At 43.0% G+C, this 20,985-nt stretch overlaps 2 protein-coding genes across 8 annotated transcripts in view; one reads left to right on the top strand and one right to left on the bottom strand.

The window, feature by feature from the left end:
* Positions 1-11,886, bottom strand: part of LOC139104099 (N-acetylglucosamine-6-sulfatase) — a 45,972-nt gene extending 34,086 nt beyond the window's left edge. For 2 of the 3 annotated variants that reach the window (XM_070659328.1, XM_070659326.1), the window contains exons 1-10: positions 11,744-11,886; positions 10,749-10,879; positions 10,599-10,658; positions 10,321-10,527; positions 9,953-10,114; positions 9,517-9,687; positions 9,242-9,443; positions 8,547-8,845; positions 8,358-8,474; positions 8,123-8,282 (exon numbers count right to left, since the gene is read on the bottom strand). In XM_070659328.1, the coding sequence (XP_070515429.1) occupies positions 8,123-8,282; positions 8,358-8,474; positions 8,547-8,845; positions 9,242-9,443; positions 9,517-9,687; positions 9,953-10,114; positions 10,321-10,527; positions 10,599-10,658; positions 10,749-10,856 (1,486 nt within the window). In that variant the 5' untranslated portion in view covers positions 10,857-10,879; positions 11,744-11,886. Of the gene's footprint in view, positions 1-8,122; positions 8,283-8,357; positions 8,475-8,546; positions 8,846-9,241; positions 9,444-9,516; positions 9,688-9,952; positions 10,115-10,320; positions 10,528-10,598; positions 10,659-10,748; positions 10,880-11,107; positions 11,580-11,743 lie in introns of those variants that run through there. The other variant, XM_070659327.1, reaches the window with a different exon arrangement.
* Positions 11,887-11,990: 104 nt separating this feature from the next.
* Zn72d (Zinc-finger protein 72D) lies at positions 11,991-20,337 on the top strand. Of its 5 annotated transcripts, none has more exons than XM_070659314.1 (11): positions 11,991-12,122; positions 12,462-12,625; positions 13,207-13,548; positions 13,952-14,518; positions 14,658-15,371; positions 15,445-15,736; positions 15,819-16,006; positions 17,019-17,167; positions 18,488-18,583; positions 18,675-18,795; positions 19,052-20,337. In XM_070659314.1, the coding sequence occupies exons 1-11, from the start codon at positions 12,073-12,075 to the stop codon at positions 19,333-19,335; spliced, it is 2,967 nt and encodes a 988-aa protein (XP_070515415.1). In that variant the 5' UTR covers positions 11,991-12,072; the 3' UTR covers positions 19,336-20,337. The 5 variants fall into 5 exon arrangements, with proteins under 5 accessions (XP_070515415.1, XP_070515418.1, XP_070515417.1 ...); XM_070659317.1 differs by having other exon boundaries at positions 13,204-13,548; positions 14,063-14,518; XM_070659316.1 differs by having other exon boundaries at positions 13,204-13,548; positions 15,487-15,736.
* Positions 20,338-20,985: the final 648 nt, after the last annotated feature.

Genomic DNA, 20,985 nt, shown 5'->3' with positions numbered 1-20,985 from the left:
CTCGATCACACCCGGGCATTTTATTTTATGGCACATTATGAATTACAATAAATTTGCAAAGCCAATTGCAGGACGATGTATAATTCACGTTATATTTCAGGATAGAGTGCTATTGGAATATGTTTCGATGGATATATTTTAATATATATTACGCGAGCGAGTGCGACGTCAACTCCGATTTGCACGACGAAAATCACAAATAGAATTATAATTTCAACTCTGACGCTAATTAAAAGTTGCTTAAAATGCGCTTTGCGATTGTGACTTATCAATTTTTATCTTTATAATACCAAAAAAAAAGAAAAAAAACCAATTACTCCTGTTAATTATTATTTTGTACATAATATTTCTCTACGAGATAGATCGTTTTCATCAGACTTCGAATACCATCCTTCGCCTTTAATCTAGTCAAATTTTTTTAAACAAATAAAATTCTTATTTCGCGAACGACGCACGTTCTCGCTTCGCGTGAAAATTCGTAGACGTTCGCGTTCGTGAAATTTGCAATAAAGCCAAGCGATAAAACGTTAAAAGACAATCCGCGAATCAATCCCTGGATGAGTGCTCGAGATATCTATATTCCGCGAAACGTAGAAGACCCAAGGAACTCGTCGGCAGGACAGAAATCACGGAGTCCTGACGCGGCAGGGCATCACATCCGGTGTACAAACATACAATATATGCAGCGCATTATCCGGCCCACTATTAATCGATTATCCGGGGCGAGAGCTGATTTCTATTTGATACTCCAACAAGGATTCCCGTTTATTATTCCCGCCGACAAAGCGCAAGAACATACACATTCTCCGGTGGTTCATTAATCAAAAGCACCGATCCCCAAAATGGCTTCCTGCCTAGTAACGCCCTCAAATTCTCTCTCGCGCCCACGCTCTCGCCCTCTCGGTTTCTCTCTTTCCGGCTGACACTCCGGCGCAAATATATACATATGTACGTATCCCCGCGTCTCTTCGCGCCGCTGGCCACGGTTTCTTTGATTTTTGCGATTACACTCTGATCTCTGACAGGTGCGCCGCCCGGCGTAAGCGCGAGCAGCGTAACACGCTCGCTTCTCGCCCGTCGTGTTTTTTTGCCGTTTGATCTCCACGCCGTCGCAGCTTCACCCCGCCCGCTTGCCGAAGGCTGACATTTAATTAGGACGATTAGCTTAATACGCCCGTCGGGGGAAAAAAAAGGAGGACCCCCGGGCCAATTAGCCGTCGGCGGAGTTCATCGAGCGCGAAACGATGCCCGGCGCGGATACGGGGAGTAATTTTTAAGATTTTAGACCGGTCTGCGCGATCAGCGAACCTGGCATTTCGCGGAATAATTGACGGCCTTAACGACGGCGGATGAAAGGGGTTGATCGCCGGATCATCTCGTAACGTCGTCGCGTGATGCAGAGAGCGGCCATATCCTTCGACGTCGAGGACGACGTTGCGGAGGAGAGGCGTGCGACCGCAGACGCGAGACGGCGCGGTAATTGTCCTGTCAGTGACAGTGTCCCTAGTGCGAAATGATATGCATAATATAGCAGCGCGCGGCCGGGAACCGGCTTCTCGCCAGATTACTATCTGCGTTCGCAGGCTCGCCTGCCGCGCCAGGATCGATGCGCCGCCGTAATCAAATCACGGGCTGTACATCAAATCATCTGAGACCCGCGGACGGGAAAATTGACACGTAATACCTCGGCGATGGGTTTTTGTCGCGCGAATAAACGTCTCGCGAAAGAAGGATAATTACATATTTCCACGATTCGTTCCCTCAGCCGCAATTCCCGGCTCCCAAGGAGTTTACCCGTTGCCGTTTCACCTGTTACTTCTCATCTCTTTACTTCCTTCGTGCGCCAATTACCGTAATCGCACCCCGGTGACCGCGAGAAGCGAGAGCCGATAGAAATTTGCATCGCCCGCGCAGTTTTACATTCAAAACCCGTCGTCCCCGAACTAATTTCCGCGCGAGCTCGCTGCTACGGGGAAAGACCGGCTGGAAGTTCCAGGTGAATCAGCTCCGGCTAATGCCGGCATAAAGGAAGAGAGTCGGATGCGCGAAATGAAATTTAAGCGTAGCTCCCGGACATCATTAAGCAAAGCCCCCGTCCGGCGGCGGACGGAGAGACTTCTCGCTTCCACCGGGACTCCCGAAGGGCTGGAAGTTACACGGGAACGACGATAGTGCTCTCAATAGATACTCGCGTCACTAGAGCACCATTAACTCTAGATTACAGCGCTGCGGTATTTACACAGGCCAGAGGCGTAACGTAATACGCGACGAGCCCCGTCTTATCACCCCTGCCCCGCCGCCCTCCGTCGCAGCCACGACGCGCGGCGAAAGCCCACCCTCCTACGGGCTCTCGATGCCTCGAGTGAGCGAGAAAGAGAGAGCTCCAGGGTTTCTCTACCCCCTCCCCTTCCTCCCCGCCTCCCTCGTCGCCCCGATTCACCCTCCCGCCCTCCGTCGCAACGCCCGTGCCCCGCGACGCCGTCCCTATTTGCCCGCTCTTCCCATCCCCCGACGAAAATGTATCACTTCGCTTCATTTAATATCGTGGGACGTCGACCGTGCCGGCGCCATTGTTCCGCGTTAACAGTGGATCACGGCTAAAATAATACCTGCTAATGGCTCCCGGTTTTAAGCTGACAAACAGCAGCACGAGTGTAATAATATAATGCGGACCGACGACGGTGGAATATATGCGTGCTCGCGGTGAGGTGCGGCATGTTACCGCGCTACGCGCCCGCCGGTTGCGCGTGCACCAAGCGCGCGTACGACGGCGAACGGATCCTGAATTCGGATGGTGCGCCCTGCCCGTCGTCTAAGACTCGTCCCCGTCGAGCGTAATTAAACGGCGGTGCTTCGCAGAGTTTGACCACGAATGCCGGCTCGCCCTCCCTGTGCGAGCATGCACATGCAGCGGAGAGAGTCGCGATTGTGTCGGAACCGGCACGTCCGGACCACTTCCTTTTCAATTAGCGAGTTCTCCGTCGAAACGCGCTCTCTTTTTTTTTTTCTTTCTTTTTCCTTTTTTTTTCTTCTTCTTTTTTTTTGCGCTCCGACGCGGCGCACGATTTTCTCTCTCTCTTTCGGGGCGGATTTTTTCTGCCCGCCGTATTATCCGCCGCGAAACTCACCCTTTCGGGAAATCGCGGCGGCGGTCCGCGCCGGCGACGGCGGACTATCTTCAAAGTGCGCGATTTTATTATTCCCTATTCTCACCGTATTATATCCCCGGTTGTATAATTTTCGCGGGAGCGGAAAAAAAACGGTAACGTACGGCGCGGCCGTTGCTCGCTGCCGAGCAACCCGCGGTAGCAGTAATTTGTAGTTTTTATGAGAAATTCTATATTTGCCCGAGCTGTTCATTAACCCGCTCGCGTTAACCGAGCTGCGACACGGTAATAAGGGTCGACGCCGAGCAAAGGGGTACGGCGGTGCAGCGAGAGGCGAGCGCAGTTATGAGTTAGCGGGGCAGAGAAGCGTGCGGAAAGCGAGCGTGAGGCAAACGGACGGAAGGGGAGGGTGGCGGGGGCGAAGGCGAAGAGAGAAGACGAGGGAGGCGAGGGTGAGCTTTCTACTCTTAATTAATTATTTCCGCGACAAACGCTGGCCAGCGGTGGAAAAAATGGGGAAACCGAGGGAACGCGGTATCGAAACGCCGGGCATTTTCCCTGGCATTGACACATTATCGCTTCGCCCTCGCCTGGACTAATTTCTGATTAGATCCCCCGCGACGTGGACGTGCGTGCACGCGCGCGAAAAAAAAAAAAATCGCGAAAACGTTTACGCACGACTTTAAAAAGGGCACCGCGGGAGAAGGTATTCTGCGCGAGCGGCATTACGCGCATTACGTCCGCATGATTTTCTTTGAAAAAGCACTTTCCGCAAACAAAGTGGCACTTTCCGCGGCAAATGGGCGCTGCGGAAGTAGCAGCTGCGAGCTACGAGAACTACGGAGTGTGAGTAAAACCAAGTAGAACACATGAGATTACGCATACGGGATACCTCCGGTTCTCCATATTTTTATTTACAAATCTCTCGACTGTATCCGAGACTTTTCCTTTCCAAGAAGAACTTTAATCTCGCTTCTCCAATAATTTTTCAAACATTCCATTTTAAATACCTGTTTCACGATCGACGTACTTTCGCCGTAAAAGAAATTGATAATTAAGAACCTAATTATCCTAATTATTTAAATACTTTATATTGCGTTTAATGCAATTTACATTTTAGCATAGCAATAACTGCAACAAAAAAGAAGAAGAAGAAAAAAGAAAAGAAAAAAAAAGAAAAAAAACGTTTTCTCCGCCTGTAACTTTTACAGCTTATTTTGTGAAAACCAGACGATTGCTCTCTCAGACCTATCGCGGCAGGTTTTCTTTTTCCTCCAGACGAAGCTGAACGTACATATACTCAAAATCTCGGAAGAACACGTGATGCAATAGCAGTAGCATTCGCGAGCTTAAGTACTTGACGAGATCTTCGAACACCTAGATATTATGCCGCCCTCCCTCGGCTTCTGCACGCGAGTCTCGCGCTCGTTTCTCAAGTTACAAAATTCGGCTTGCCGCGTCCCGCCGTGCCTAAAACAATATTGGCGGGGACCGACCGAAAAGGGGGTTTCAGCCGGGGTCGGGCACATTAGATATTTATTTAAGGGCCGCTCGACACGGCCGCTTTGCTACTCATTCGCCGTTGGTTGCTCGAGTGCGATGAATGCGTGTGCGTGCGCGCCATCATTGACATAGGTACCGCGAAGTCTTTGGCACTAAGTACCCCAAACTCGAAATGTTGACCCGGTTAATAGCCCCGTGTTTGATTAGACTACTGTAGTTCGTATAAGCTGGCACCGGTAATGCGAGTTTCATCACCGGGCCCGCGTACCGCGGCGCATTATGCAGAAACGGATCGGTAATTAAAGACGCGCCCCATCCCCCGCCGATGCTCTTCGGCATCCAACGCGCGAGGAAATTAGATAAGGCCATAATTAGCCGGCGAATCAGCCGAGCGAGCGAGCACATTATGGCAAAAAGTCTGTTCTTTTTTTTTTAACTATTATTTTAGCGTGTATCTTCAAATAAAAAGGGATTCCAACATTTTTCCATTAAAAAAGTGGTAATTTCTGAAAGTTCTACTGAAAGAAAATCGTAGCAAATAGAGCACAGTAATTAGAGGTAATTAGAAGAGAATAATTTTTGAAACTAATTAGAAAGTATAATTAAAATTATAATTATACATATATTAGTATTATGCAAAGCAGAAAAATAATATCAAAATGTTACTATTTGTAATTTAAAAAAAAGGAGAATTTTTCTTATTATGTATATTACCGTACACGTTTCTCCTTTCTATTGTTCGTTTCTGTCATATTTTCTATTTTTAATATAGACGTACGATATTGTTTCAGCTTTTTAGTTGGGCTGTTTCGGAAGATTTCTATTTGTCGCAGTCTATTTAGATAAACTTTGATAATTTGACCGTTTTAGCAATTATGATTTATGGTCTCGGATCTCGTTACGCGTTCAACGCGATCCGAAGTCCGTCAGAAAAGAAGCGCTTCCACTCCGTTATTTTCCAATTCACTAATTTACAGTAAATTCGCATTTTCCGCGTTGCCGATCTCGAAGTGGAAGTCGCAGAGAGGAAAGAAGACGCGAGTCGGCCAAAGGAAAATCAGAGGACACGCTTCGCTTCGCGCCAGGGTTGCATCGAAAGAGGGAACGGTTAATTATCGAATAACAAGGGACGCCGTTTGAAGACAGATCAATGGCGAGCACGAGATTGTAAATTGCTTAGTTTTTAATGCGCGTCCGACGAGTGAATTTTCAATCTTTGAAAAAAACAAAAGACCGGGATATTTTCCTAGCCGTCGTTATCGTGATAACGACGCAGATCGCCAAATCGTTTTAAGGTTGCATAATGTTACGATTATTATACAATATTTTAATTATATGATATTTTATCATTACCAAGTAATAATCGAGAGATTGGCATTTGACGATTGAACGTATATCGAGAAATGGCTGATTAACAGCGAGTAAAAAAATACGAATATGCAACCAAAAAACATAAAATTCTATTTTCCTTTCAAATTAAAAAGCGCCATAATTTTTCTATATGATATATGTTTAATACACGTATGTAAATCTTTTTCCAAAAAAAAATAGAAAAAAAAAAAAACCCGTACACCATCGTCCAGCGATCTTTTCACGATAGATCGATCCCTTTTGTAATTCTCCCTGCGATATAAGTGCAACTTGGCATAAGTATCTGCTAGAACCCCCGGATAGAAGGAGAAAGGGGGACGAAAGTAAAGCCTGGATCTACGGCTAGAAAGGCAACGAAAGCCATTGATCCCTGCCAACAAGGAAACGATCGTTCGCTCGAACGATCAATAAGCGCCGAATAAAAGGTCTCGTCCGCAAGCCGACTCTTACACGTTTCAGCAGCGATGTAACGAAAATGACTAAACGCCCAATCGAGCGATCGATCGAGGATCGAATGATCCGCCAAAATCCTCGTACAATAGTATCGCCTAGCTCGCGTTGTGCCTCCTTGTCAGGAAAATACAACTAAGTTTCATCGCAAACTGCATCGAATCGAGCCCGCTATACGTATATAATATCAATAAAATATCAATTCGCAGTAATTCGGAAAGAAACTGAAAGAACGGTCGTAAGCAAGGGAGATATTTCGTTCTCGAACGTGTGCAATTTAGAGAAATGCTCTACCGAGTAATAATTGAAAATTAAAATTCCTCGATCACGTCGCTCTTCGCGTAGTTTTCTAAATCCTTTTCATCCGCATTCGATCCCGTACAAAAATTGAATTTCTCCCGCGATTTATTTTCGTCCATTTTTCCACGAGCGGATCGGAAAATGCAAATCTTGCGGAATAAGTCTCGGTTTCCCTTTCGGCTTTGTCGCCGAGGGCGGCCCCCGCAACTTCGCTAACGAATAATCTCAAAGACGATCTTCGCGCACGCGGCCGATAGATTCGCCGTAATGCCATCTGTGCAAACGATTAAACGGGCCCACGGGCCCGTGGCTACTACCGCAGTCTACAAACATTTTGACGTTCATTCACGTTACGTGAAAGAGCGTCTCTCACGCTCCTTGACACCGAAAGGGGCGAATTCGGGACGCTTTGTGCGCGGGCACTCACAATCTCGTCGCACTTTAAAGAATATTCGTGCATGCGTCGGCATCTAACCACTCTTTGATCGCACGTGCACTAAAAGACACATAATTCTATTTTTTTTTTGTTTTTGTGCAACCTACATTCGTGCACAAAGCTATCACGCGATATTCTCGAGACGAGATACACACCTACTATGAATTTATCTACAATTAAAATAAAAATAATTAATTCGTGTTTAACATTCCCTATCGTATTACCAAATTTTCTTTTTTTTTCTTTTTTTAATTATTCATCTGTTTCAATATAAATCGCGTATATCCCCGTATTATTTTTCTACGCTCACCCGTATCGCGCGCGAATCGAAATGGTTTATATCGCTTACACATAAAATAATAACGCGAGCAAGCTAAATTATATCGAGAATCGTTGTTTCGCGCGCATCGTGACAAATCCTCGAAGGAACCGGGAACGTTTTAGCAATATAAATATGTACACGTCCGATATAGCCTTTACGTTCTGTCTTCAACACTCGACTTTTTTTTTTCCACCGCTTCCTCCTTTTCCATCGCGAATATCGCCATTGCTATTCAGATATTCGAGACTCTCTCCGCGGGGCTTTAATAAAAATATTTACTTAGAAAACAGTTCCGTCGCGGGCGGCGCGCTCTCTTTCCCTCCTCTCCCAAGCGCAAGGCGAGTTATTCTTATATCCAGATTCGCGGAGTATTCTCCGACGGCGATTTCCATAAATGCAATAATTCGAAATAAGACAACTTTCAGGGTGCTCTTATTTCCGATCTGGCACAGACAATACGTAGGACGATTCGAAATTATACGTCAATACCTTAGAGGGATACGATTTTGACAGAAACACGCTCAAAAAGTTGTGTATTGATGCACGCTCGTGACACAATCTTATACTCCACAAATATAAAAAGCTAATAAGCAAAAAATATAATAGGCAATGCTATAAATAAAAATTACTTACGAATTTTTCCAGATCCCGTATAAACGCACGTGGGGCCTTGACACATCACCATATTCTTGAGAAGTTTCCTGAATCTTCGCCTCGATGATTTTTCCATGCTGTATCCAATATTCGTCAATTGGTATTCGTCGATATTCATGTCGTAAGCTTCAATAAATTTCTAGAAAAAAATTAATTAATTAAAAATCTGCGACGCGCAAAACATTTTCTAGTATTAAAAGAGCTCGAACGATACCTGATCGTCTTCGAAGACGCAAAAAACGTTGTTGAAATTCGGTGCAACGCGGCGAATGCAGCTGAACGTGTTGTTCGCGGCGTCTTCACACTTGCATGCCATTTCTTTCGCACACAGCTGTAAAAGATGTACGATGCAATTAACGCGACAATTCAGAGAAACGTATGTCTAAAGAATAAAGAGACTTACCGCGACATTTATATCGTTGTCGCTCGGACATCCGGACGATGTTAGCTTGTGGGATCGTTCTCCTCTGTACTCTATTAAAACTGTACGATCTTGCGTAAAATTACGGTATGTGTCAAACAATGTCATGCCATCTGACGCATAATCCACGCTAGCTATGCTCAAAATCGTGATAAAGATATCTACACTGCTGACTGGTGTGGAAATTGTAGACAACTCGATTCCTGGACCGGATATCAGTAATGGCACTCGTATATCTGTTTCATAAGGCTGACGCTTATCCATCGGCATGCTGAATTGCCCTGTGAAAATAATGCACACCTCGTACAAACACGTAGAGAAAAATCCACAAGATATAATAATACAATTTTTAATATTTATCAATACGAAAGTGTAATTGAAAAATATATGTTACACATCGAGCTTTCGAAATTAGCGGTGAAAATTTAATCATCGATTGGGAATACGACAAAAGCGCGAAATTATTTCGTCATGTAAACGATAGAATGGCCATTGCAGCGATTGAATAAATAGTTTATCAAGACTATTTAATACTGGATTATTTTAATTTTCTGGGAGGTTTTTTAGTAACTGAATAAATTGTAAAAGAGAATTTTTTAAGTCTTTATTTCCTAACGTTCAGTACGTTATTTAATTATTAAATATTTTTATCAAACGTGTTGTGAAAGATCACTTACCAATGTGATATCCATTATCGGAGGTGTAAATGAAAAATGTGTCATCCAAAAGATGCCGCTCCTTTAATAAGTCATGTACGTTCTTAACAAGATCGTCTACCGCTAATAGAGCCTCCCACCTTTTTCTGTATATCTCGTCTATTTTTGGTATTATATCGTCCGGCAAAGGAGTTGGACCTTCTCTAATTAACCAGTGTTTGTCCTATTTTTTTTTTTCAAGAATACTGAACTTTAGAAATAAATATTTCAGAAAAAATTCGTAATAGCCATTATACCTGATGCACTGGCACATTAAAATTCAGCGTTCTTTTTGCTTTCGTGCCATTGTATTTGTCGTTGTGTCTATCGGCGGGTGTGAATGGCGCGTGAGGAGCTGGCGGTGCCAGCACCATGAGAAAGGGTCGATCGCTGGAGCACCCTTTGATAAAATCTGCAGCCAGATTGTTCTGCAATATACGTACATGGTAAATTTTTTTATATTTTTAAATCGTTTATTAAGAATTATTTTACATAACACGAGCTCAAATAATTATAATAAAAGATGAGTCTTAAAGTTATTGTATACGATAAAAATAAAAAATTCTGTTTGATTTAAACACTTAATTTTCTTTTAATAAAAATTTGTAATTCTTTGCATTGAAAAAAATAAGTAAATGTAATTTTATTCGAATCAAACAAAATTTTTGCTCTTAAATGTTTCGAAATACTCACAATCACGTCGGTAAAGTAATCGCTCGGGCTGTTACCGTATTTTCTCTCGGTACCGTTTATAGATAAGGAATAATTGTAATACTTCGAGTTTCCTATAAGACCGGCCCACCAATCCCATCCTACTGGTACATGAGCTGCGCCGCCAATTTTTTGGTTTCCATACTGTTAAATTTCAAAGCATTTTATTCGCAAATAATACTTGCAGACATAAGGTGCTTTTCAAAAATTACAAAATCAAATTCTTAATTAAAATTACAATCCAGTTGGACTTCAAATTTTTTAATAACTAATTCTTTTTGTAAGAATAAAGTAACGTCGTTATTGCTTATCGAAGGTGACTACTTCGACGTGACTGCTTAAAAATCTACCTGATTCAAGTATTTGCCCGCGTAAAACGTCGTGTATCCGGCTTTGTTGCGTAAAAGAGCGCCAAATGTTGCCGGCTCCCACGTTTGTTGCCATTCCGCGCTGCTGCAACCACCGGCGATAGAATTATTCACCGTGCGGTGATTATGCTGACATCGTCCGGTCAGAATAGACGCTCGATTGGGACAACAAATTGGCGAGGCTACAAACTAAACGGCGAGTCTGCTTTTTGAGCAAGAAGGCAGATACAACAAGAATTTTTACATTTGTTGTAACTTACACAATTTGTAAATGTAGCGCCCTGACTTCCTATCAGATTCAGAGTATTTGTCATTGGCGTCTAAAATTATAAAACAAATGAAAACGGTCTTATTATAATTAAAAATTCAAGAGCTAATCAATTCGAAAATAAAAAAAGAAAATATACTACCATGCCGTCCAGAACGGAATCTTGATCGTCGGTAACGATCAGCACGATATTTTTCGCCTCAGCCAGAAAGAAACAGCTCAGTAATAAAAGAAGATTCTCTGTATGCATTATAGCTGGTGTCGGGAGGTGTCCTGGTGGAATATGGAAAGTGGCAAGTTGAAAAATCAGTATAATTAAGCCGGTTGCAAAGGGATTAAAAATCGTCATGCCTACAACTTTCGCGCTTCGTCAAGATATTCGTCGCGACTTACGCGAGAGTCGGCTCTTTTATATCTCACGCTCAGCAATACGAGAATTCGAATATTTTTGCATCCATCGTCGGGATGGGTCAAGATTAATGAGAATCCGTTAATGATTACCTTTGATTGATGATCTCAACGTTATCGTAGGTATCGAGCCGAACGTTTCACGAATCTAAAGCGCGACGAGGAAATAGCCACCGGTGGGCATCGCAAGATGGCGTCGGTGATCAGGCCACCGGCCGAGCGGCGAGTGCGGAAGTCCGCGGGCGGCAGAGGGCACCGGCTACGAAGGAAGTGTCGGTGCACCCTGGAGCTTCTTCGGCGCGTCGGCGACTTGGCGCTCGCCTTGCGCCTTCGGGCAAGCCATACGGCACGGCGGACAAACGAGTGCGGCGGCCGTTGCGCATCCCGTACCGTACGCACGTCCGCACTCACGTTCTGCCCGGCGAGCCTTTCCCTGCGCGCGCCGTACGTATGTCCGATGCGCCGCGTCGCCCGGCGACGCAACGCCCGCATACGATTATTGTCAGGGCGAGATCTTTGCGGCTATCCACGCTCCACCCACCCCCCCGGCGTCCCCGAAGACTAACCGAAAGACACACAGTAAGTTTTATGAAGCACGACTAAAAGAAACCGCATTAGCCGCGATCTACCCGGCCGCTTCCCTCCCTCCCCCCCTCGCTCCTCTCATTTCCCCGCGCGCGCACCGCAGGCTGCTGTACCTTCGCGCTGCCGCTCTATCTTTCGCTTTACCTTTTCTTCTTTTCCTCTATTTCTGTGATCATCCACGCTCATCCATTCCGTGCGATGTGTAATATAGCCCATACGAAGACGGTAGCAGAGTAGCGTAGCGCACGGCGCTAGGTCTGGAACGCGCGGGCGCGTTGTATATTCGCGCGGAAGTGCGATCCGGGCGCCGTCGCCGTGCACACGCGGAAACGGTCACCGATGTCGCGACGGTCGCGGTCAAGCCGACGGCCGGCCAATCGGCGGACGCGGCAGTGCCGCCACCGTTCAGTCGAGTACACGCCCTACAACTTCCTCCATTGTCCTTCTTTCCGTGACTCTCTCCGCGAGGAAGGATGGCACAGAACAATTATTTCGGCTTTACCCACGGCGGGACGCAATATGGGTACGAAATCGCTTGCATTATTATTATCGCTAAGTATTTAGTGTTAAGCCAGGCGTGGACTCGCGGCCGCGTGCTCTATGCGGCCGCGTGTCGCGACAAGAGCCGGCCGTGGTCGCCGACGACGGCACGCCGCCGCCGCTGCGAGGCCCAGCCGGCACGGCGGCCATTACTCTCGCCGCAAGAAATTAGCGTCTTCTTCGCGCAAGGGCTCTTCTTCCCGCGGGGCTTCTCGACGGCGTTCGTTGCCGCCGTCGCGACTCTCCGCCCGGGCTCTCGAAGGGCCCCGGCCGAGTATGTCGGCCGCGATATCTCCAGCTAACGTTTCTCTTTCACGCACAGGGCGACCAGCGCCGCCGCATACCAGACCGGGCAGGCTGGATACGCGGTAACCCCGGCAGCAACCGCTGCCACGTACACCCAGCGACCTGCCGCCGCGGCCGCGACCGGCTACGAGACCTATCAGGCAGCCGCAGCAGCAGCCGCGACTGGGACCACGTACGCAGGTAAGCCTCGATGAATGTGCTTTGCGAGCCTTGCGCGGATCTCCGCTCTCGTGCTCGGCGATCGATTTTCATGAGGAATTTAGCGGATTTAATATGCCGGTCAATTACACAGCTTGCGCGAATGTTTCATCTCGTTTCAAGCGTGAATATTTTTTCCTTCCATGATTCGCAAAAATTTCGCATTTATTGGATATCACGTGGAACAAAAATATTAATTAATACAGGTGCAGCCAGTGGGACTGCACCTGCACTACTTTTGTTTTTCCAGGTCCGATAGTTTTTTCTTGTTCAGTACTTAATTTTGTTGAGATAGTAATTTTGCTCTGTGTTGCGTTGCGTTTAATATCAAAATTTTATTTGAGAAAGTCTTGAATGTAAGGAAAAATCATAAGTTCTGTTATATCTCGAACGAACGGCAGATCAATTATCTTTGAGAGAACGGAAAAAAATTGATACACGAAGATATTATATTTATTGTATCTCGATTAAATATTATTTTTTTTGTACAACATATTAAAATTATTTCATAATGATAGTTACATAATTGCAATATATATATATTTAATTTTTTTTTTTAGCAGCTGCTAATCCGGGCACTGTAGCTCAGACTTACGATTACGGCTACGGACGAGCTGCACCAGCTGCTACTTACGACGCAACCAAGACTTATTACCAACAACCAGCAGCTGCTGCAGCAACTTATACCACGACTGAAACACACTATCAAGCTGCAAAGCCTGCTTATAGTACGACTAGTGCTTATACTGGCACTGCTAGACAAGCTACTACTACTGGACAAGCTAAAACTTACCAAGCATCCAGCACTGCTTATCAGCAATCGAATCCTACACAGAGCGCTACTTATTCGTCAGGATACACGGCCCCAGCTACACCCGCCGCTACTCCATCAACAGCAACAAACAGTAAGTATACTGAATTTTTTTACATTTATTTCTAAATGTTTTCGGTCCTCTTTTGACCACCTAACTGTGACGTAGAAACTAATAACATGAAATTGATCCTCTCACGATACGAATAAAAAATAATGCAAAACGATTTGCAAAGCTCTGCTAACATTCTCGATCGTTATAAAGTTCGAGGATTTAGCAGAAGTCGGAAATTTTCTTTTTTTCCTTTTTTTCCGCTCCCGTGCGGGAGCACATTTTCGAGTTCGTCTAATTTTCCGTCGTTATTTCGTTGTGAAGTCTTCGTAGTTTGTCTTTTGATGCATCTTGAAATGAGTAATAGTAAAAGTTTTGTGCCGCGCGAAAATACGAATGGTTTAGACCCCTCCAAAGTTTGAGGTTTCAATTTCATTTCCCTTAGAAACGGCGAGTACAACGTATTCCGGCTACGACGCAGCGCTATATAGCGCTGCGACTATGTATGTAGCCCAACAGAGTGCAAACAGCAATTCCACTAACCAGAAGACTGGAGGTTGGCAGGGCTACGGACGGAAAGGATTTGGAGCTGGCGGGGGAGGGATGAAGGCAATGCGACCGAAGCAGCCACCTAAGCCTCAGCAACTGCACTATTGCGATGTCTGTAAGATCAGCTGCGCTGGACCGCAAACCTATCGTGAGCATCTGGAGGGCCAGAAGCATAAGAAGAAGGAGGCTTCTCTGAAGGTGCCGCAACAGCCGCCAGCCCGTGGAGCAGGCAACAGTCTTCGCTGTGAACTTTGTGATGTAACTTGTACGGGAAATGATGCCTACGCAGCTCACATCAGAGGTGCTAAACATCAGAAAGTTGTTAAATTGCATACTAAACTTGGTAAACCTATACCAAGTGCGGATCCAACTGTTTTGAATCCAAAGCCAGCAGCAGCCGCAAAGGCTGCGGCTACTAAGAAATCGACCGTGACAGCAACACCTAAAATCAACTTCGTTGCTTGTAAGTAAATTTTTGTTATTTTTTACGTTTTAAAGGTTCGAATTTAGCAAAACTTTATAGGCGCTTATAAAATTTACGAAACATTTTTATATTCATGCAATTTTATATTCATTAATTTGCATTTTTATGTGTGTTTTAGCTGGAAACTTAGGCACAGTGAACCAAAATCAAACTGCTGAAATTAAACAGGAAGAACCAGTTGCCGAAGAAACTGTAGAAGAGGCTGCGGTCGATGAGAGAGATATTCAACCAGTCGGCCAGGAATATATTGAAGAAAATAAATCCGAAGATGGAAAAATTATAAGTTTTAATTGTAAACTATGCGAGTGTCGTTTCAACGATCCCAATGCCAAAGATATGCATATGAAAGGCCGCCGTCACAGATTTGCTTATAAAAAGAAAGTCAACCCTGATTTAGTTGTTGACATGAAACCGAGCCTTAAACAGCGTAAGATGTTAGAGGAAAAACTACGTAGGCAACAAATGCGCGACGAGTATCTGCGTCGCCGAGAAGAAATCAATCAATTAGGTCCTATGGGACCGATGATGGATGAGGAAATGATGTACTGGGAAGAAAGACGTCGTTATGAAGAGGAATGTGAATACTACGAATGGTATCGACGATATGGACGTGGACCAGGCGCACCACCGATTCCGCGTCCGTTCCAAGGCCCACCACCTATAATGATGTTCCCAGGACCTCAAAGACGACCAGATTCGTCGGACGATAAACATGTATTGGCGCATCATACGACTATTTATCCTAAGGAACAAGAACTTCTGGCAGTTCAAAAAATAGTTTCTCATACGGAGAAAGCATTGAAGTTTGTGTCGGATGCATTGGCAGAAGCTAGTGAGTATTTTAAAACCGATTTTTTGAAAACTTAAATTTTTATGTATTATCACGTATATATTGATAATTGTAGGCAAAAAAAATACTCCTGCCAATGCTAACGCTGTTACAGCAGCAACCGTACCCGCTGGTACTCCACAAGTAAACACCGATATAGTGAAAAAAGAAGAGGTCGACAAGAAAAAAGCAATTACGCCACAAAAAGAAGATGGAAGCGACGGGAATCTATTTTCATTTCAAAAAGAAAAAGAAGACTCCAGAATACTTCGTGGTGTTATGCGCGTAGGAAACTTGGCCAAAGGATTGCTGTTATCTGGGGACAATCACGTTTGTCTTGTTGTCTTGTGCGCAGAGAAACCTACTAGGTATTTTAAATAATTTTTTTTGTATAAATAAAAATTAATCGCATATATTAATGTTAACTTATAAGATTCTTCATTTTCATAGGACATTGCTCAATAAAGTTGCGGAGATTTTACCGGGTGAATTAAAGAATGTAGCTCCTGAGGAAACTTACAATGTCGGAAAGCATCCAGAATCTGCGGCTTTAACTGTCTCCGGAGGTACAGTCACCGTCAGCGTGACGCTCACCAGTCCGTTGATGCGTGAGACACCCAAGTCAGCTGTGACTGCAGGTGATTTCATTGTTTCGTATTTTTATAGTGGCCAAGAAAAGGATAACCACGAAGGCGATGCGGGGTTTTTTACAAAATTTTGCACTTTTTTTATTTTAATGTCGTTTTCTCGATCTACTCTGCGATTTAGTTTGTTCTTTTCATGGCCCGGACGATTTTCTGTAAGTTTTTTTAAGCACCAGGACGATGCAGGGCAGCCAAGGACGATTCGCCGGTTGCCAGTGTACATACGCTCTAACATAAAGTTAATTTCCTTTCCGATATAGCTGCGTGTCTTAGTGTGTCCACGACAGTTTTTTTTAGAATTTACTTCCAACAATAAGAGTATATCACAAAACGATACTCAAACATTATTGACATAAATTTTATAGAAAAGAGCGTAAATCTGACACGGTTATTAAACATCGGTCTCCATTGCCGCGCGTTATTTCATTTAGTAGCGATTTATATATTTTTTCGAGAATGAATATTTGAACTAGAATCTCCATCGACGAACGATACTAACGAGATTTCGTTGAACGTGGACACGCTTGCGATAGGAGGAAACAACGCTGAGGCAATCTTAAAACTATGGACTTTTTGATCATGCATAAAAAAAGACAGAATAATCCCTCTTAACTGTTATCGAATGGTGTACGCGCATTCTGCGATGTGCATTTACGTACCTCCGAACTTTAACCGACCGTTCTATCGACATCGGTGCTATCTACCTTTTAAGCGGATAGAGGTGACACTACCGATGTTGATAGGAATCGTCGGGCGTTCTTAAGAAAAATCGTCGGAGAAAGAACGTTTTAGTGGGGGTGAATCCGGTGCATTGCAAACGTACTACATTCGATCAGGCTTATATTTCTTTTTTCACGTTGGCATTATCACAGTATAGCCTACAATTTAAAGGTGCTTAAGTTAAAACGAATATTAATAGAGAGAGGGAATACCTAAAATCTCTGGGCATGATCAAACACTCTAAGTGTTGTCTAAGCGTGTTGTGCTTTCTTTGTTGGAATCTCAGATAATGCTGGACAGCAGCAGCAGGAAGCTGCTCAACTGCAAACAACGCCCGCGGCCCCAACCGTGACGAAACCAGACCCACCAGATGTACTTCCCAAGGCTAAGTGTTTGGAGGCTTTAGCTGCACTCAGGCATGCCAAGTGGTTTCAGGTTTGAATCCATCAACTCTCAGTTCAAGAACTCGAATTGTCGATGCCACGTTCTTGTTTGGCGATATGTAACGAAGCATTTTCTTTTATTTTCTCTTGACAAAAAAAAAAAAAAAAAAAAAAGAAAAAAAAAAGATCGCGCGCAAGTTGTCTTTTTCTCTCTCTCTCTTTCTTAAAAATAATATCGAGTCAAAACAAAGTAAAAGAGAAAGAAGCAGTCTTAGAAACTTCCAGCCTTGTGACGGTTTTATTTTTTATCATTAACCGACCCGTCGTCGACACGATTCTGTCTGAATTGCTTATTTGATCACGTTCGATGTTTGCCGTTTTCAATATCCGCTGAATTTTTGAACACACGCCAGTCGGCTTTGTCCACTGTATATTCTCCCCGGAGTTTTAGATTTTACGTTTATGTTTCGGACTACCGTTTATTATTATAATTTGGAATGGTCCGAAATAGTTTCGAAGTGATGGGTAACAGTGGCATCGTCCGTACATGGGAGAGAAAGCTAATCGCACATCGAACATACGATCAGATATATTATCAGGCAAGAAATCCTGCAAGTAAGCAACATGTAAATGTGTATCTCAACAGTCACGTGCAATTGCTGCTAGATGCATTTACATCTGCTTTGCTTTGAATTTCAACATCCAGAATAATAAGAACTATTCCACGAGACGTACTCGCAATCCGAGTATTAATTATTTCAGTCTTAGTAGAATGAATGTGATTTTCTTTATTTTCTTACTAACGCAGACTGCTCGATTGCTTTACGATCAAGTATAATTCATTATTCTGGATCGTCCTTAATGCGTTGTAGCCTAGGCTGCGTCTGTTCTAGGTCTGTCTTAACTTGAAAGCAAATCGACATATAGCGTCAATACAGCTTTTGTGAGATTATGTATTTCGTTCCATTTTTTGTATCGTAACAATTATGTGCGTTGACTGCACAGCTTTGGAGATTAAAGAGACAGACAAGCACAAACACACAGTAGCGCGTCATAAGTGTACCGGGTGTTTTTTTGTAGATTAGTCGAGTCCTAGAATTGCTCTGAGACATATGCACAATTTCCTTAATGTACGAGCTCTGGCTTTTTTTTTAATTATTGCGATACTACTAACGTCTAGGAAAAAGTGATCGATAAACACCCGGTAATATTGATATGGGCTAATACTATTAGGGGCATTAGGCACGAGGCTGGGAGGATAGCTAAAGCCCACACAAAGCAATTAAAGGATAGTTTAGCAGTTTCCAGAAGAGCCAAATGCATATTGCGTATATTTAATCATAGTATTTGAAATGTTAATCCTGTTTAACAGGCTAGAGCTACCTCGTTGCAGAGCTGTGTTATGGTTATCCGTATAATGCGCGACCTGTGCAATCGTGTGCCAACATGGGGTCCGTTAAATCCTTGGGTGAGTATATAATTTACTGTTTTATGTCATTCATATATTTTAAAGATTTTACGATTTTTAATAATTCGATTTTTTTTTTTTTTTTAATTAGGCATTGGAATTATTGACTGAGAAAGTGATCAGCACCGCAGGAGGTCCTCTTAGTCCCGGAGAAGCTTTAAGAAGACTTTTGGAATGTGTAGCCGGAGGAATATTGCTACCTGGTAGTCCAGGTAATTTTTTAAAATTAATTTTGTCGGATTATATTGTATTTTATTTTTAAATGATGAAAAAGATGACGAGACTGAGCGTATTGTGAATGTGATTTTTGATCTCGAGTACAAGTCTTTTGTTCTCCTGTATCATAATCATATATTTCACTTTATGCGCAGATGATATGGCAATCTGATTAAAATTATAAAGACATTTATTGATTCAGAGATAACGTTGAAAAATCTATGTTGGTTCATAAATATCTCTGTATTTCAGGCTTATCCGATCCTTGCGAAAAGGAGCCAGTGGATGCGATAGGAAACATGACATCTCAACAAAGAGAAGACATTACTGCATCCGCACAGCACGCTTTACGATTAGTGGCGTTCCGCCAGATTCACAAAGTTCTAGGTATGGAGCAACTGCCGCCGCCGAAATTTAAAGGACGATTTGCTCGAAAACGAAGACGCGATAACAGCAACGGCGAGGGCACGGATAGTGAGGCTTCGAAAAAAGACAAAAAAGCGGAAGAGATCAAAATGGAGACCGACTCCAAGTAGATCTACCAAAAGATTCGCGATATACGAATTATCTATTAACTTATCTAGCGTAAGAAAGCAGTTTTTCCCGCCGTGTCAGTTGCTTGTTTAGAAGGAGAGACATCTTCGGATAAAGACAAGATTACGAGATTAAACTTGTCAAGAATTTTAGGAGAACGCGCATAATCTGGATTGGGAAAACTAAAATGTGAGACGCTGTTGCGAATTAAAATAGCGGACGTTCTTTGTCTCTACGTCGTCTCTATCGCGGATTGTTTATTTCATGACAATGGTCATCGTTTTTTTTTTCTCACGATGTATTCAACATGTAATAAGCGTATTTAAACAAAAAAAAAAAAAAATGAACATAGTGCTATATTAGGCAAAGCTTCGATTGACTTGATTAATTTTTTCAGATGAATGTGATGCAATTAATTTTGATATTAGATTCGAATCTAAACAAATGAACACATTTACTGAATCTAGGCTATCTAGATTAATCTTCGTTACGGCAGTTGTACGAGCAAGAAGAATCTAAACGAACGTGTGGTAGGAACACAGAGAGGTGGTGATGAACATTTATAAGTTTGAAATTTAAAGTAGGCAATAGATTATATTGAAATTTCGTGTGTATGTTGTGTGTGTAGTCAGTACGTGTAGAAAAAACTATATCCTTTCTCTTTCTCACTTCTGCACAAAGTGGCAATCATTTACGATGTATGCTCTTGTCACGTATGTGGCTCACGCAGAAAATAGCGATGAAGGTATTTATAACTCGACGATTTCGGATGCTTGGTAATATTTGATGCGAATTAAGTGCACGTGATAACATTTTTTTTTTAACATAACATTAAATTGATTTTATTTGCAGAGTTTTAAGCAATCCTAGTCGAGTTGAAAACGTTCTCAACTTTAAAACGTTATCTTTACATTTATCTAACCAAATTATTTCTAATTTGTGTAGATTTTCTGTTCTATATTTTTGAACGATCATTGAATAAAACGAACATGTGTACGGCGCAATTGCGAGCTTATCGACACGTCTGATTACAAGAATTAATGTTTCCTTGATGTCGCTCCTTTCCTTTCGTACTTCAATGTTATATTTACTTTAATTTTTAAGTGTTTGTTCCTTTGTATTCTCCGTCGATTGTCATACTGTTTTGTTATATGTTTTTTAAATTCTAAACAGAATTGCACAAGACATAGTTTTACTTTTTCTTTGGAAAATAAAGTATTGACGTTTTATGAAAATAACATTCATACGTTTCGTGACTTGTATTTACTTGGTCTCCAAGCCTGGTGTATTGCATCAGCTTGGAACTTAGAAGTACGAGTCATTGGAACTACGACGTTACACTTATGACTCGACAATTCTGTGAATTTAATTTTGTTATAACGTTTTTGTTAATAATTAACTCGTCCAATTATAGAACAGAAATTAAAAATATTTTATCTCGACTCGAGAAAAGAACAGCATAACTGTTGAATGCACATTTGACTCATCAAAGTTAATTTCTAAATTATTGTGAAAAGAGTAATTTGTTGTCAGTTACAAATAACTTGTGACTCAAGAGCTTATTTTATTAGTTTATTTAAGTCGCATGACGATATTCATTGTCTATATAAAAATTTATAATACACGTGACGTAATCTATACATTTTCAGTGC

Source organism: Cardiocondyla obscurior, linkage group LG07, assembly GCF_019399895.1.
Source record: "Cardiocondyla obscurior isolate alpha-2009 linkage group LG07, Cobs3.1, whole genome shotgun sequence".
Classification (NCBI taxonomy): Eukaryota; Metazoa; Arthropoda; class Insecta; order Hymenoptera; family Formicidae; genus Cardiocondyla; species Cardiocondyla obscurior.
Note: the sequence above shows the minus strand (reverse complement) of the source record. Positions and strands in the feature narration are given on the sequence as shown.

Coding starts and splice junctions, on each gene's coding strand:
- Zn72d (XM_070659311.1), top strand. CDS start 12,073: ATGGCACAGAACAATTATTTCGGCTTTACCCACGGCGGGACGCAATAT. Junction 12,626..13,203: donor GACTGGGACCACGTACGCAG/GTAAGCCTCGAT, acceptor TTTTTTTTTTAG/CAGCTGCTAATCCGGGCACT. Junction 18,796..19,051: donor ATTGCTACCTGGTAGTCCAG/GTAATTTTTTAA, acceptor TCTGTATTTCAG/GCTTATCCGATCCTTGCGAA.